This window comes from Myotis nattereri, assembly GCF_964212035.1.
Source record: "Myotis nattereri genome assembly, chromosome: 11".
Classification (NCBI taxonomy): Eukaryota; Metazoa; Chordata; class Mammalia; order Chiroptera; family Vespertilionidae; genus Myotis; species Myotis nattereri.
In genome coordinates, this window is record NC_138086.1 from 58,803,775 (window position 1) to 58,819,332 (window position 15,558).

Sequence of the window (15,558 nt, forward strand, 5' to 3'; positions counted from 1 at the left end):
ACACAAACCTCTCCTCTGATGAGAAGTCCTGCTCTGAAACGCCTCCCCTTCCCCGGTTACAGCTGACCCTCCAATTCAGAGCCCACGCGGAGCCCTGCGGAGAGGGTCCGGGGTGTACGCCCAAACGCAGTGCACAAACAATGCAGGATTTCAAATCCTAGTGCCTTGGCGTCCCAGTGAGAATCCCTAGTCATGTGCCCCGTCATCCTATCTAACTTACCAGAACTTTATCATAGATTTTATCTCGGACAGTTATGGCGACATTGTCCAAGTCCTCTTCAGTGATGTCCTCCACGGGCCGAAAGGAAGATACGCGGTGCCGCCGCCGGTAGCCCTGGCACCTCCCCTGTGGGAGGAGACGGAGCGGAAGCCGGCGTTAGATATGCTGAGGGGTTACATTTTTTCTTAAATTTCATACTCTCAGAGTTCTAACACCATTCATTAGTGTTAACTGTGCCCCTCCTCTGTTCTCCTGAAATCTTCATTCACTGAGGCATGTCAAGCTCCTTCCATGGCAACTCCGAGGACAGGGAGGTTGTTAACCACAATGAACAGCCAAGCCCACCAATGGGAAGAGTCCAGAGTTCCTCCCTCCTGCCTGAAGGCACCTGAAATGCCTCAGTCCTAAAACAGAGGCTAGGAAGACTCTCTTTCCTTTCCCCCAAGCAAAACCCCAAAGCAGGCCAGAGCCTTGGCCAGGCCTGCGCTGCGGCCACCGGAGGTCCAGCTGGGGCTCTGAGCCACACGCTCCTCCCCGAGGCTTCCAGAGCTCTCCCAGGCGCCGCCTTTAGCAGGAGAACCACCTGGGAATTCATAAACTGCCAACTCTCCGCTGCTGCAGATCGCCTGGAGCGACTATGGTGAACACCTGTGTTAGCGGACCGCTGGCTTAGACAAAGTAGCTTGTTTACTAAGGTCAAAAAATACCCCACTAATTGTCTTCCTTCTCCTGAAGCGGTAAAACTCTTCTGCAAACTGGGCGGCGGAGACCGTGAACTTCTCCAGGGCGAACTTCTCAGGCGGCCGCGCGCTCCGGGTGGGGTTCGTGCGCCTGGGGACCTGCCCCTCCGAGAAGGCCCGCCTCACGGTTTTCTTCTTCTGAAAGCAAGAGCATAGGCGTGTGCAGCTGGGTGCCTTCTGGAATACAAGCCGCCGGGCAGTCGGAATAAATAATGAAAAGGAGCGCCACTTACGGAAGCCGAGCTCGGGGTTCGCACTGGGAAGAAATCAGGCACCGAGTTCAATTCCGCCAGTAACCGAGCAAGCTGGAGTTCGGAACAAAGAAAGGGTGGCACATAAGTATTCCCAATTCTCGTTCACCCAGCACCTTATCACGAGTCTTCAGTTCTGCAGCCGTGAGAAACCTGACTAACGTAGTTTACGTAAGATCTTAACAGTTGTTACCCCTCTAACCCAGCGGTTCTCAACCTGTGGGTCGCGACCCCTTTGGCGGTCGAACGACCCTTTCCCAGGGGTCGCCTAAGACCATCCTGCCTATCAGATATTTACATTGCGATTCATAACAGTAGCAACATGACAGTTATGTAGTAGCAACGAAAATAATTTTATGCTTGGGTCACAACATGAGGAACTGTATTTAAAGGGCCAGAAGGTTGAGAACCACTGCTTTAACCTCACATGTAAAGATGTTCGTGGGGACAGGTGAGATGCCAGGATCATCACTCACAGTAATAAAACCTCCGCCTACTCCTCCTGTACCAGGGCAGGGCGAGGTGAACACGGCCCTGGAATGGCCAACGCCTGGAGCATCATGACCAGCCCCTCGTTAGCAGTGGGGCCTGGGACACCGGTGTGCACACCTGAGCCAAGTTTCCTCACATTGAAAACAAAAGGGCTCAACTAGATCAGCGGTCGCCAACCGGTGGTCCGCCAGGCCCGAAAGGTTGGCGACCGCTGAACCAGGTCATTCTGACAGTTATTTAGAGCTCCAAGAAACCAAAGTTCTCATCAGTAAAAATTCCGAAAATATTTCCAAATACACACCTAAGAACAAGTAACAGCCGTTAATATGCCACTCGTGCCATTTCACTAGGATTCTTTTTAGTTTTAGGTTCACACACATGGATGGGAATTACTAAAAGTCGGGCAGAACCTAGTTCTTATTTTAAAGAGGCAGACAGCTCAGTATTAATAAGACACGTGTCCCTGGGTAAATTTCATCCAAAAGCAAGCTTCCTATTTTCTTGCGTAACTTATTTGCCATATAAGATTGTATATACAGTATCATTACATGACCTTCTTTAAAAGAAAATATTAAAGACATACACCAAAATGCTAAAAGTGACTATGCGTGGTAGGATTTTTAAAATTCTGTATATACAAAATTATGACGCCAACAACCGTCACTGACCGACCACGTGCAGAAAAACTATACACAGATTTCACTTTGTTCCCTTAATCGAGGGAAGACATTTTAAAATAAAGTTCCGTTTGTTTTAATACCTAGACCTGTTTCACTCCTTCAGATAATGTCCTGAAACCATAGCAGGCGATCCCAGGAGACAGGTTTCTGGGCTGCAACACGTCTGCCTGGCCTGCCCACGGCCCCTCCTAAGTGGGCTCCCAACACCTCGTTTACAGCCTCCTTCTGCCGGGAATGGGCCAGTGGTTCAGCCCCTCTCGGCTCAAAACCTCACTCGACACACTGGAAGCGGCATGAGCTCGAGGTACAGGGTAGAGGGCTAAAACCAGTGGAGTCTCTTCCTGTTCCCAACCCAGAGCTCCCAGGGAACAGCTGCTTGGGGTTCAGGAAAAGAGAGAGGATGCAGAGTCCCCGAGCACATTTCCTAAGAGAAGCCAACGCAGAGCTGGCAGGGTGCAGCCTGTGAGCCTGGCCGGAGCCCCGTGCCCGCCCCCAGGTGCCCGCCCCCAGGTGGGGCCTTACCATGGCCTTGTTCTCCTTGATGTTCATGGTCCTTTTCAGCAGCGCGTCCGAGCTCTCCTCGTCCCTGGAGTCATCCTCGGGCTCTGAGGCCGAATCTTCCCTTTCCTTCCCTTCTCTGCTGCTTTTCTTTCCCTGGAGAATGGCTTTTGTACTGTCCTGTGAGCAAGAGCTGGAAAACAACGGCTCAGCAGAATTCTTCTCGTCGGCTGTTCTGGCCAGCTTCTTGGGGAACTGCAAGGCTATGCGGAGACCAATCCCGCTCCTAGGCCTGCCCCTTCTGGGCGGAGCCTTTTCTTCTTCGTCATCTCCCTCCTCCTCACTCACTGATGCCTCACTACCATCGTCGCTCAACCCGGACCCCTCGAGCTAACAAAATGAGGAAAAAACAAAGATGATGTAACAGACTTCCAAAAGGACACATTTAAAACCATCCGACCTTATATTAGGAAAGAATTAAATAGATGAAAGCTCTTCCTCCCTCTTAGTAGTTCCCCTGAGCTTTTCAGGCAAGTAGCTGGTGGTGGATCAAGCCCAAGGGCAGGCACTAGCTGCCCCCTGCCCCCACGGAGCTGAGTTTCGAAGGAGGACTCTCTCCGCGGTCGTCTACAGCCCGGACCAGCGCTTCCGCTCAGGGTGGCCCCAGGAGCACCTGCACCGCCTGGGAACTGGGCAGGAACACAAATTCTCAGCCACTGGCCGGCCGCGTTCCTTTCAGACCATGGGGCTGGACGCAAAGCACTGCACATTGGGCTCCGCACAGGGAACAGCCAGGCTGGCAGGTCTGGATGCCAGTAACACAGAGAACAGTCAAAGAAAATGGTGTGCGGGACCTAAGACTCATCTCCAGATAGAAATGGGAGTGCTAGCCCGGCCTGTGAGCCCGACCTCTGAACCACGAGGTCACGATTAAATTCCCTGTCAGGGCACATGCCTGGGCTGCAGCCAGGCTCCATTCCTAGTAGGAAGGGTACAGGAGGCAGCCGATCGAGGTTGCTCTCACATCAATGTTTCTCTAAACTCACCCTCCCTCTCGCTGCCAAAAAACAAACAACAAAAAACCCACACATCACCACAAAGCACATAAAAAAAATTCCAAGTCAAAATGCATAGGGAAGACTCCAAGACTTCTGCCAAATTAACTACACACCCAAGAGCATTACTTCACACACAAGAAGTAATGACTTTAAAGACCTTATTACTCCCAAACAGACCCCCTAAGCAAGTCTCTGGTAAGGAACGTACGGGACACTTGAGACACAACCCCCAAACTCCAGAACAATGGACTGGGGGGGCCAGGGATTCACCCTGGAATGGCAGCATTTACGTTGTGTTAACTGGCTTTAGAGATAAACAGGTAAGAACAAGTAAAATCTTTCCCTTTGCGAAGTGACTTCTTCCAAGTAAAAACAGAAAACAGGCCGGAAGCTATTACGGCCACACTCCCTCGTGTGGCTCATTATTACCTTTCCTTCTGGGCTACTGTTTACACCCAGGTCGCTCTGTGTAAACCCCTCAAAGTCCTCTGTCTCCGAGTCGGTGTCCTCTATGAAAATTCTCCTCAGCTCTTCTGTGAAGTACTGGGAACGGAAGCGCACATCCTGCTAAATTAAAAGCACACACGTCAGAGAGAGAGAGAGAGAGAGAGAGAGAGAGAGAGAGAGAGAGAGAGAGAGAGAGAGAGAGAGAGAGAGAGAGGGAGAGAGAGAGAGAAGAATGGGAAGAATGGGTTCCCAGGGCACGGGGCCGTGGGAGCTGTTTAATGGGTGCAGCGGTTCCGTCTGAGACGATGAGCGCATTCTGGAAACAGATAATGGTGTCCACTGCCCAACACGGAACGCATTTAAGGTCACCTAGTGGAGAAACGTGCCTGCACTTCAGAATGGTTACGCCCAACCCGTGTGGCTCGGTGGTTGAGTGTCGACCTGTGAACCAGGCGGTCAGTTTGATCCCCAGTCAGGGCCCATGCCCAGGTGGCAGGCTGGATCGCCAATAGGGGGCGTGCAGGAGGCAGCGGTCAATGATTCTCTCTTCCTCTCCCTTCCTCTCTGAAATCAATTAAAATAAAAATTAAAAGTAAAAATGGTTGCAATGGTAAATTTGGTTATGCATGTTTTACACACACTTACACACACACACACACACACACTTTCTGCAGCTTTCAGAAATTTAAACCCACGAACTGAATGATTTCAAAAACTCCCTGTCCGCAGCCTCCATCAGCTTGTCTGACCGATCAGCACGGCTGGCATCTCCTGCCAGGCTGGCCATCAGGAATGCCTGCTTTCCCACAGAACCAGAAAGCCGTGGGGAGAAGCTGTGAGGGAAAACCTGGCTCCCGCCCAGGCGGGCCTTCCTCTCTAATAGCCACCCTCCGAGGCAGTGAGCATGCCTGCCTTTCCCCCACCACAGCGTCTCCGCAGGAGAAGGGGCTGGAGAGCCTGCCTCCCCGCCCGCCGCTGAGCGACTGCAGTGGTTCCCTCGCCCCCTGCCACAGGGACTGACGGACGGACGGACGGACGGACGGACGGACGCTGCCACCCTCCACGACACCCAGCAGTGCCCAGGCAGCAAGCGAGCAGAAGGAAAGCTGTTACATAACTGACTCTTAAAAAAGGAGGTCATCTTCGAATAAAGACATTTTCTTCCTTTTGAACTAATGAAAGGAAGAAAACTGGGCTTTCTAAGTGGCATGATTGGAAGCGAGAGGGGAAAAGCAAGCATACAGTTCGGAAAGGAGACCCACAAACAGCCTTCTCCATGCTGGCACCCAGGGCTGGGGACCGGGGCCCCAGGTGCCTCTGACGCCTCTTCCTTCCTCCCCCAACGGAGCAGCTGACCCCTCCTCACACCATGTGCGGTGGGAGAATCTATATCTGCCCCCATGCCTTTGCCTGAGTTTAATGATACACTTCTTTGAGCTCAGATAATCTCGGGAGAAAAATAGATACAATAGACAAGTGGAAAAACGGGGGATAGAAAAAAGTGCCTATTTCTAGCACATTTTAAGCTAAAAAATATCTCCTATGAATTACTGTGGGTAACTGGAGTGTGTGTGCTCAGAGCTTAATTACTTTGTTCCTTTGTTGATAGCTGTGGTGCAGCTGCTTGGAAAACACACACACACACACACACATACACACACACACACACACACGCACGCACACACGGGAAGTTTCTTTAAAGTGAAATTCAAATTGTGTTTCAGAGAGACCAAACTCAGCACTGCCACACATACTGTGTACTAGTTCGTGCGGCTCCTCTCGGATGGTTAACATGGATCTGAGTGTGGGGGGATCGGGGTGGGGAAGCAGCAAATGAGGATTTATGATTAAGGAAGAAAGGTGCCTGGCTGGCTCCCGGGGAAACCCACCACAAACCTGCTATCTCCGAGGGCAGGAAACATCTGGTCCCTAGAGCCCAGAGCCGGCCCCAGCAGGCTGTTTTGGGGCAAGGAGTCTAGGTGTGGTCCCTACACCCAGGCTAGAGCCTGAGGAGGCCAGGCCCTACAGCAGCGAGTTCCCACCGTCCAGTCCTCTGGAGCTTCTAGCCTTTGAGCTGGCCTCCCAGGGCAGTGGTCAGCCTGGGAGAGATCAGTATCTTTGGTGTCCAGTTCTGATAGAGAAAAAGAGCTGAGCCACAGTCCTAAACCAAGGCCTAGGCGCGTATCCTCCTTACGCCACAGGGCGTAGGAAACGTCCGGAACGTGGGTCTGCATGAAGCAAATATGCACGCCACACAGCCTCGCTGCATTCTAGGTTACAGCCCTCGTACCGCTCCTGGCTCTCTGGGATTCCTTGGTTATTTCTTAAAATCAATACTAGATGATAGGTTATGAGTCTTGGTCAGTTCTACAGCTGAGCTAAGAGCTGCAAGGAAGGGAAGGGAAGGAATGGAGGAGAGATTAAGTCCTGGAAGGGAGTCGGGGAGATAGGAGAGGAGAGGGTCAAGAACACCAATGATGGAGCTAGTACACAGGAAGCCAGACAGACAACGTGGGGAGGGCAGGGGTGCGTTCCAGATCTCCCTGACTGGTCAGGATCGGTCCGGCCGGCAGTCAGAAATACTGGCACTTCTGGGGCTGGAGGGAGAAGCCCAGCCTTCCATCGTGGAGGTTACAGCTGAAGCCAGGCCAACCACTGAGACCACTGAGTGGAAAGTCTGCAGACAAAGCCTGGAGAACACCCACGAACGGGGACAGGAAACACAGGAGCGATGACAACAGAGAACAGGAGGTGCAGCTGAGAGGAAGCGAACAGGGGAGTGGAAACGGGCTGGCGGGGTCAAGGCTGTGGAGACAAGTAAGGAGAGGCCCACAGAGAGGGAGCCCATGTCCTAGGAAAGAACAGCGCCCTCCGAGGCAGCCGAGGAAGAACTGCTCCCCTTCCGGTACCTGCCCGGTGGAAGCAAGGTGGGTTTAATTTACAGCCTTTAACGAGAGACCACATGGTCGAGGGAGGAGGAATTTTGAGCGCCACAATGACCGTGGGAGAAAAGGCTAGATCTTCTGGCGGCCGTGCAATTGCTCAGGCACAACATAAACCTCCAGGAACCTCACCCTCAGAGAACTGTAACGTACGTGTGCCACAGATCAAAGTGATTACAGAGAGAAAAATGCTCTCCCCAGCAATTCCAAGAGGGAGGTGCGGACAGAACCACGCCACGGGGACAGGGACGCAATTGCCCACACTCCAGGGCTGCGCTGTGTGTTGTGGACATCGCTGTGCCGCTGTGCCGGGCAGCCCTCCCCTGCCAGCTGCGTGGGGGCCTCTGAATCCAGCCGTGCCACAGGCAGCAGCCCCGAGAAAATGGATCTGATCATGTGAGGTCCCCTTTATTTAAAATTAAAATTACTGTACAAAAGGATTTAAACAGCAAAAGTGAGTGAGGTACTCTCACCAGTTTCTTGAAACATGAAGGCCTGATGCTTACAAAATAAAATGCTGGGCAATGACCTGACGTCACCAACCTCAGACCATGGTCAGAGAAAAGGACACTTGAACCAAGATCCAGGCTCCCGGCCCAACATGCCTGCCTGAAAGGAGGCATCCGTACCTGCTTCCCTGGCTCCAGTGAGTCAAAACTATCGCAGCTCTCCTCGGATGAGAGGGTTTCCATGGGAACGTCATCTCCGAAACCGACAAAGTCTTCATCATCACTAGGGGCGTTAAAGATGTCAGCCACTTCTTTAGGGATCTGTTTTGGATTCAAAACAGAAAAAAATAAAATAAAACCAGAGATTGTTATAATCACAGGGAAATTTTCCAAAGCGGAGTAGGAATTAGCATCTCATAACTTTATGCATCTGCCTTGGTTGCCCAGTAGACCCCAGTAGCCCTGAGCAAAATGTGCTTTGGCTCATACCTTAGGCAACAAGGGAAGGGGGGTGGGGCTAAGATGTCTTCAAATCCCAGAGATGTATCCTTTCTTACAGAGACTGTCAGGACCACGCCTAGAGAGAAGCCATTTTTGATCTCTTGACAAAAAGTGAGAAAATAGCATTGGTTTCGGAGAAACCGATGATCTATTTTTCTCTTACCGTGGATCTGTCTTTAAATGGCAACCATGGAAAAGACTCCGTAAGGTATTACTAGGCTCCTCTTTTCTTAATTCCCATCTATATAGTTCTTTATTTTTTTGTTCTTTTTCCTATGCTGATTCAGAAAATTCACACAATGAAATAGCTTTCCTTCTTCTCTATATTCTGAGTCAACTGTAGAGTTTTAGAATTCCAAGGGCATGTAAATGCTATCTTAGGCAATTACTCCCAGCGAGAATGTGGTCAGCACACTTAGCCTCACAAACACGTGTCTGCTGAGAGTTCATTTTCGTATGCCGACTACCTATCTGTTCCCAACTCCTGATTTTGAGGAAGTTCAAACACAGAGAAAGGGGAAGACTAGTATAGACACTGTGTATTCTTCACACGGAACCCCCATTTGTCACCACATTTGCTTTCTCTCTCTTTCAACAAATAGCTTGAACCATAGGCACTTGCTGATATTTGTCTGTTTTTAACCTAAGAAAACACTGATTTAATATGAGCCAACCTAATCCACGTATGTTCAAAGTACTTCACAGACATCACCCTAAAATATTTCAACACACATCCCCTGAGGAAATTTTAAATGCCAAAATTTCAAATATCACCATTAGTACATCTACTAGTGTCTAGTAATATTAGTACTGGACACTGAAGTGTTAAGAAAAATAAGTAAAAAGAAAAACTTTAAATTAAAAATAGCCCTTCCCTGTTCATAGCAGCACTATTCACAAAAGCCACAAAATGGAAGCAACCCGACTGTCCAGAACAGATGAATGGGTAAACGAAGTGTCCTATACACATGCATCGGAGTAGTATTCAGCCTTAAAAAGGAAAGAAATCCGCCCTGGTGGGTGGCTCCATTGGTTGGAGTGTCGTCCTGTACACTAAAAGGATGCGCATTTCATCCCACTGGGTGCAAATGGGAGCAACTGATGGGTTTCACTCTCAGATCTCCCCTCCCCTCCCCTCTCCTCCCCTCCCCTCCTCTTCTCTCTCTCTCTCTCTCTCTCTCTCTCCCCTTCTCTCTCTAAAACCAATAAACATATCCTCGGGTGAGGATAAAAAAGGAAAAGGAAAGACATACAGCAACTATTGAAAAATGTTGTACACCAGAAACTAACAGAATGTTAGAGGTAAATTATATCTCAATTAAAAAACGTTCTAATCTACAGTGTGAATGAGTGGGGCGAGGGTGGGGCCTGAGAGTCTGCATTTCTAACAAGCGCCAGGGTCATCCCACGTGCTGGTCTGTGGAACACGGTTACAGAGATCCTAGCCCATTTTCTGTTCCTCTCTGTGGGATGTAACTTTCCCTCATTCATCACAGCTATGTGTGTGCATATCCTTAGTAGAAGTAACTTACAGCAGACTCAGTCTCTTTCACTATGTCTCCCTCCAGGACCAAGAATAGAAACTGTATACTTAGAGGTACTTAAGTATCTGAATAATTGAAGAGCAGCATCAACTAATTTTTTTAAAAGAAGGAAATACTGTCATATGCTACATGAGTGAATCTTGAGGACATAACGCTAAGTGAAATAAGCCAGTCACAAAAACAAACATCTGATGGTTCCACTTATCTGAGGTCAAACTTATAGCCACCAGAAGCAGAACAGTGGTTGCTGGGGGCTGGGAGGAGTGTGAAATGGGGAGGGATTGATGAATGGGTGGAGTTTCAGTTTCATGACATGAAAACATTCTGGGGTGCATAACAATGCAAATGTCCTTCATGCTACTTCAAAGTGGTTGCGACGGTCAATTTTATGGGTACCTTACTACAATTTTTAAAAATTCAACAACATGAGACAAATTAAAAAAAGACAATTTCAAAACGTGAGAAAAATTTTCCTTCCTTAAATAAACGCAATCCTTTTCAAATTCACTGGACAAGTCTAGACCTCCACCAGTCCTCATGCTACTTACGAGGGGCATGTGGTTTGAGAACCCAACCCCCTCACCTAAGGCAGGTGCAGATACACCACCTCATGTGTCCAGAATTCAGTTTTAATGACAAGAGAACCACACATCAACCCAGGTATCTAGACTCCAAACCCAGAATTTAAGAGAAAGTCAGGGGACAAAGCTGTTGGCAGAACCACAACTGGCTGGAATCCAGCTTTGTTCTATCCCAACAAGCTATGCCAATACAAATAAATCCTGCCCAGTCACTGCCTCATTCTCCTTCGGTAGGCCTTTCCAGTATTTCTTAAGTTACATAGAGCAATGCCTCGAGGTCCCCATTCTAACCTCTGCCAGCCTAAACCTCAATGAAAATTCACTGAAAAAACTAGTAAGCTAGAAAAAGATGCCTCCAGGTGCCAGCTGCTTTTCAATCAAGTATTTGCCTCTGAATATAATTAATGTACCATTAACTTAAAATTTTCTGCTTTATTAATTTTTTTAAAATTATTCATTTTTAGAGAGGCAGGGAGAGGGAGAAAGAAAAATCTATGTGAGAGCATAGTATCGATTGCATGCCCCCGATCTGGGATCCAGCCCAAAACCAGGGCACCTGACCAGAAATGGAACGAGCAACCTTTTGGTGCACTGGACCACACCCAACTGAGCCACACCAACCAGGGCAAAATTTTATATTTTAAAACTAAGTATAACTTTTAAAGGCTTTTTCACCCTGGCCGAGTGGTTCAGCTGGTTGGCGCATCATCGTGTACACAAAAATGTTGCGGGTTCAATTCCTGGTCAAGGCACATACCTAGGTTGCAGGTTCAATCCCCAGTCGGGGCACATACGGGAGGCAACTGATCAATGTTTCTCTATCATCTTTATGTTTCTCTTTCTCTTTCACTCTCTCTTTCTCTCTCCCTCTCACCCTTCCCCTCTTTCTAAAAAGAAAAAAGTTAATATTAAACATATTCTCAGGTGAGGACTAAAAAAATCAAGGCTTTTTCCATATCTCAATGATATTTAAATCCATGCTTCCTGATTAAAAAATACCACTTCCTAGCCAGGAGGAACATATTTATCATCTATTTAATTTTTGAAGGAAAAAAACCGCTGGGATTCTCTTTAAGGTCAATTGATTCAAGAGCTGGTTTTGATACAGCTTTAGGAAGAGCTTCTTAGTCCAGGAACACCACTGCACATAATGTCACCTGGAAACAAGCTCCACTTTAAGCCCTAAGGAACAGCATAAAGGAAATGTATGCACACCTTCTCACTTTCCTTATTGTTTCTTAAAGCTTTGGGAGCAAGGATGGCAGAATTTGCAGGGTGAACCATCTTGCAACTGGGAAAGACCTTTTACACAGAGGAAAGCATTTGTTCAACCCACGGCAAAGGGGATTGTTCCACACACCCGCCTACCATAAACCCTGTCATTTCCTTAAATTGCTTATGAGTAAATTGGTTGGTCCATAAGAAGCCTATATACCTTGCACCATTTACCAAACAAAACAAAAAACTAACTAAAAATGGATCAAACTAAAATATAAAATCTAAAACTATAAAACGTCAAGAAGAAATAAAAGGAAATCTTTGTAACCTTGGGTTAGGCAAAGAATTCTTAGCTACAATACCAGAAGCATAATACAGACTTTTACAATGTATAGACAATCAAAATTAAGAATATCTGCTCTTCAAACCACAGTTAAGAGAATGACAAAAAAACCAACCAACTGGAAATTGCATATCAGTTATCTGATAAGGAGTCCATACCCAGAATATATGAGAACTCTCAAAATCAACAATAAAAGCAAATAACACAATTTAAAAATGGGCAAAAGATGTGAGCGCATTTCACCAAAGACACACATGGCACATAAGCACAGGAAAAGATGTTCAACATCCATAGTCATTAGGGAAATGCAAATTAAAATTGTAATGAGAGACAACTACCTACCTATCACATGGCTTAAAAAAACATGACAATACCAAGTGCTGACAAGGATGTGGAACAACTGGCACTCTCATAAACTGCTAGGGCCACTCTGGAAAACAATTCGGCAGTTTCTTATAAAGAGAAACATACCCTTCCCCCATGATCCATCGATCCCACACCTAGGTATTTACCCAAGTGAAAGAAAACTTATGTTCACACAAAACTTGGAATTAGTTTTTTTTGCAAACCTAGAACCAACTCACATCAACTAGGGAATGGATAAACAAACTGTGGTACATCCACACCACGAATACTCCGCAGCAATAAAAATAATTACTGACAGACCCAGTAATATGGGTAAATTTCAAATGCATTATGCCAAATGAAAAAGGTTACACAGTATCTGATCCACCTAGATGACATTTTGGGAAGGTCAAAACTATAGGAATAGAAATCTGTGGTATATACAACGTACAATGGAGTAAGACTCATACTACCATGGAGATAAACCTGGAACATGTTGCACTAAGAGAAGGCAGATGCCAAAGCTCACATATGGTGTGATTCCATTTAGCAGAAGAGGTGAAGCCAGAGGCAAAAGCATATCAGGGGTTGTCAGGGGTTGAAGGAAGAAAAAGCCAGGGGCAACGGCTTAACAGGTACAGGGTTTGCTTCTAAGGAAACTGTTAGAACACACAGACCCAGGGAAAAGCCTGGAAACTAAAAATTTACCTCCTGAAAATCTACCTCCGTAAGAGAAGGGCAGGAAAGACCAAAGAAAAACGGCTGGCTATTCCAGTCTGGTCATTAACAGATTTTATGAAGGAAAACTTACACAGGAGGCGTGTCTTGGGCAGCTGCAAGACCAAGCCTACCTCCCTACAGCTTGGCAGGCAGCAAAGAATTATATGGGGGCCAGGGTAGGGGGGTGAGGCGGGTGGCACAGTCACAGGCACTAACATGAATGCTACCAGATACGGGGAATTACCTGACGTGCTTAACCAGGTTAGGACAGCAGCCTATTCCAGAAAGCAGCGCATACCAGGAGGCAAGGGAGGGGTGCCGATTTCTGTTAGCAGTTACATTCAGACAGTCTCTAAGGGGGGTTTGGGGAAAGCAACCTCCATTCCGGCCAGGGGCCAGCTCATAGGCAGACAAGAGATTGAGGAACAATCTCTCCTGCACAGTAATGAAATGCTTTGGACTAGCTAGAACGAATAGTTACACAACACGAATGTGCTAAATGCCACTGAATTTTTCACTTTAAAATGGCTAATCTGAGCCCCGCTGGTGTGGCTCAGTGGTTGGGCATACAAACCTATGAACCAAGAGGCCTCACAGCTTGAGTCTCACAGCTGGGGCACATGCCCGGGTTGGGGCTCAATCCCCAGTGGGGAGCGTGCAGGAGGCAGCCGATCAATGATTCTCTCATCCTTCATGTGTGTGTCTCTCTCTCCCCCTCCCTTCCTCTCTGAAATAATTTTTTTTAAATATTTTTTTAATTGATTTCAGAGAGGAAAGGAGAGGGAGATAGAGAGATATAGAAACATCAATGATGAGAGGGAATCATTGATTGGCTGCCTCCTGCACACCCCCTTCTGGGGTTTGAGCCCGCAACCCAGGCATGTACCCTTGGCCGGAACCGAACCCGGGACCCTTCAGTCCGCAGGCGGATGCTCTATCCACTGAGCCAAACCAGCTAGAGCTGAAATAAATTTTTTTTAAATATATATTTTATTGATTTTTTACAGAGAGGAAGGGAGAGGGATAGAGAGTTAGAAACATCGATGAGAGAGAAACATCGATCAGCTGCCTCCTGCACACTCCCCACTGGGGATGTGCCTGCAACTAAGGTACATGCCCTTGACCGGAATCGAACCTGGGACCCTTGAGTCCGCAGGCCAATGCTCTATCCACTGAGCCAAACCAGTTAGGGCAGGGCAGAAATAAATTTTTTAAAAAGGTTAACCTGATGTTATATGCATTTAATTTAAATATTTGTAAAAATCTAAACTTATTATAATAATTAAAAGTCTTGTTTATCCCACTATTAAAATCCTATATAATGAAAGACTAATATGCAAATCGACCAAACAGTGGAACGACCAATGGCTATGACGGGCACTGACCACTGGGGGCAGATGCTCAACATAGGAGCTTCCGCCCCAGTGGTCAGTGCACTCCCACAGGGGGACTGCCACTCAGCCAGCAGCCGGGCTCACGGCTGGTGAGCGCAGAAGCGGTGGTGGGAGCCTCTCCCGCCTATGCGGCAGTCGGACATCTCCCGAGGGCTCCCAGACTGTGAGAGGGCACAGGCCGGGCTGAGGGACCCCGCCCCGAGTGCACAAATTTCATGCACAGGGACTCCAGTTTGCTTATAATAATATAAAAGTATACCAGTGGTTTACTTACTACTTCAAATCACATGTAGAATGCAGCTCCTTACCATGATGGCAACTGGTCCCTCTTGTCTAAACTGAGCACAATGCCAGGCACAGGGTCACGTGCTTCCCTGAGCACTCTCTACAGGCCTGCCTCCATGTAGCAGTTGGGGAGCCTTTGGAGTTACACTGCTCCTCCCCTGCTCCCCGCTGGCTTCCTATAAAACCAAAGTAGTAAAACCCTACATTCCTACCATAGCTCCCTCTAAAACCTCTTTCCTTTCCACTCTGTTTTCATTTTCTACGGAATAAAAAAAAAATACTTATGAATCTATGCACAAAGACGTAATCTGTGACATCAATAACAAAGTGGAGGACAGAGCTATATAGGAGTTCTTTTAAGGCCATTTAAGTTAAATTGGCATCATTAAAACTTTTAGCCCTAACCGGTTTGGCTCAGTGGATAGAGTGTCGGCCTGTGGACTCAAGGGTCCCGGGTTCGATTCCAGTCAAGGGCATGTACCTTGGTTGCGGGCACATTTGCAGTGGGGGGGTGTGCAGGAGGCAGCTGATCGATGTTTCTCTCTCATCGATGTTTCTAACTCTCTATCCCTCTCCCTTCCTCTCTGTTAAAAAATCAATAAAATATATTTAAAAAAATAAATAAAAATAGAATAAAACTTTTAATTTTAGATAGTTATACACTGAGTAGCCAGATTATTATGACCACCTGACGTTTGTAGGCAAATTAGCTATAATTTCATGCTCAAGTTGCTAGAGGGCCAGACCATTATAAACAGGGAAGCAGGTTGTTTACCACAACAGTAGAAGTGATTTTTTTTCTGAAGATATGTGTAAACAATGCAATTTAATAGCCTTTGAACGGGAGATA

General features: G+C 47.5%; 1 protein-coding gene across 2 annotated transcripts in view; it reads right to left on the reverse strand.

Annotated features, from left to right (window-relative positions):
• Positions 1–15,558, reverse strand: part of CDCA7L (cell division cycle associated 7 like) — a 33,001-nt gene that overhangs the window by 3,520 nt on the left and 13,923 nt on the right. Inside the window, exons 2-7 of one of the 2 annotated variants that reach the window (XM_081102596.1) lie at positions 7,958–8,098; positions 4,369–4,503; positions 2,906–3,271; positions 1,194–1,265; positions 928–1,098; positions 221–346 (exon numbers count right to left, since the gene is read on the reverse strand). In XM_081102596.1, coding sequence (XP_080958722.1) covers positions 221–346; positions 928–1,098; positions 1,194–1,265; positions 2,906–3,271; positions 4,369–4,503; positions 7,958–8,098 — 1,011 coding nt within the window. Of the gene's footprint in view, positions 1–220; positions 347–927; positions 1,099–1,193; positions 1,266–2,905; positions 3,272–4,368; positions 4,507–7,957; positions 8,099–15,558 lie in introns of both variants that reach the window. The other variant, XM_081102595.1, reaches the window with a different exon arrangement.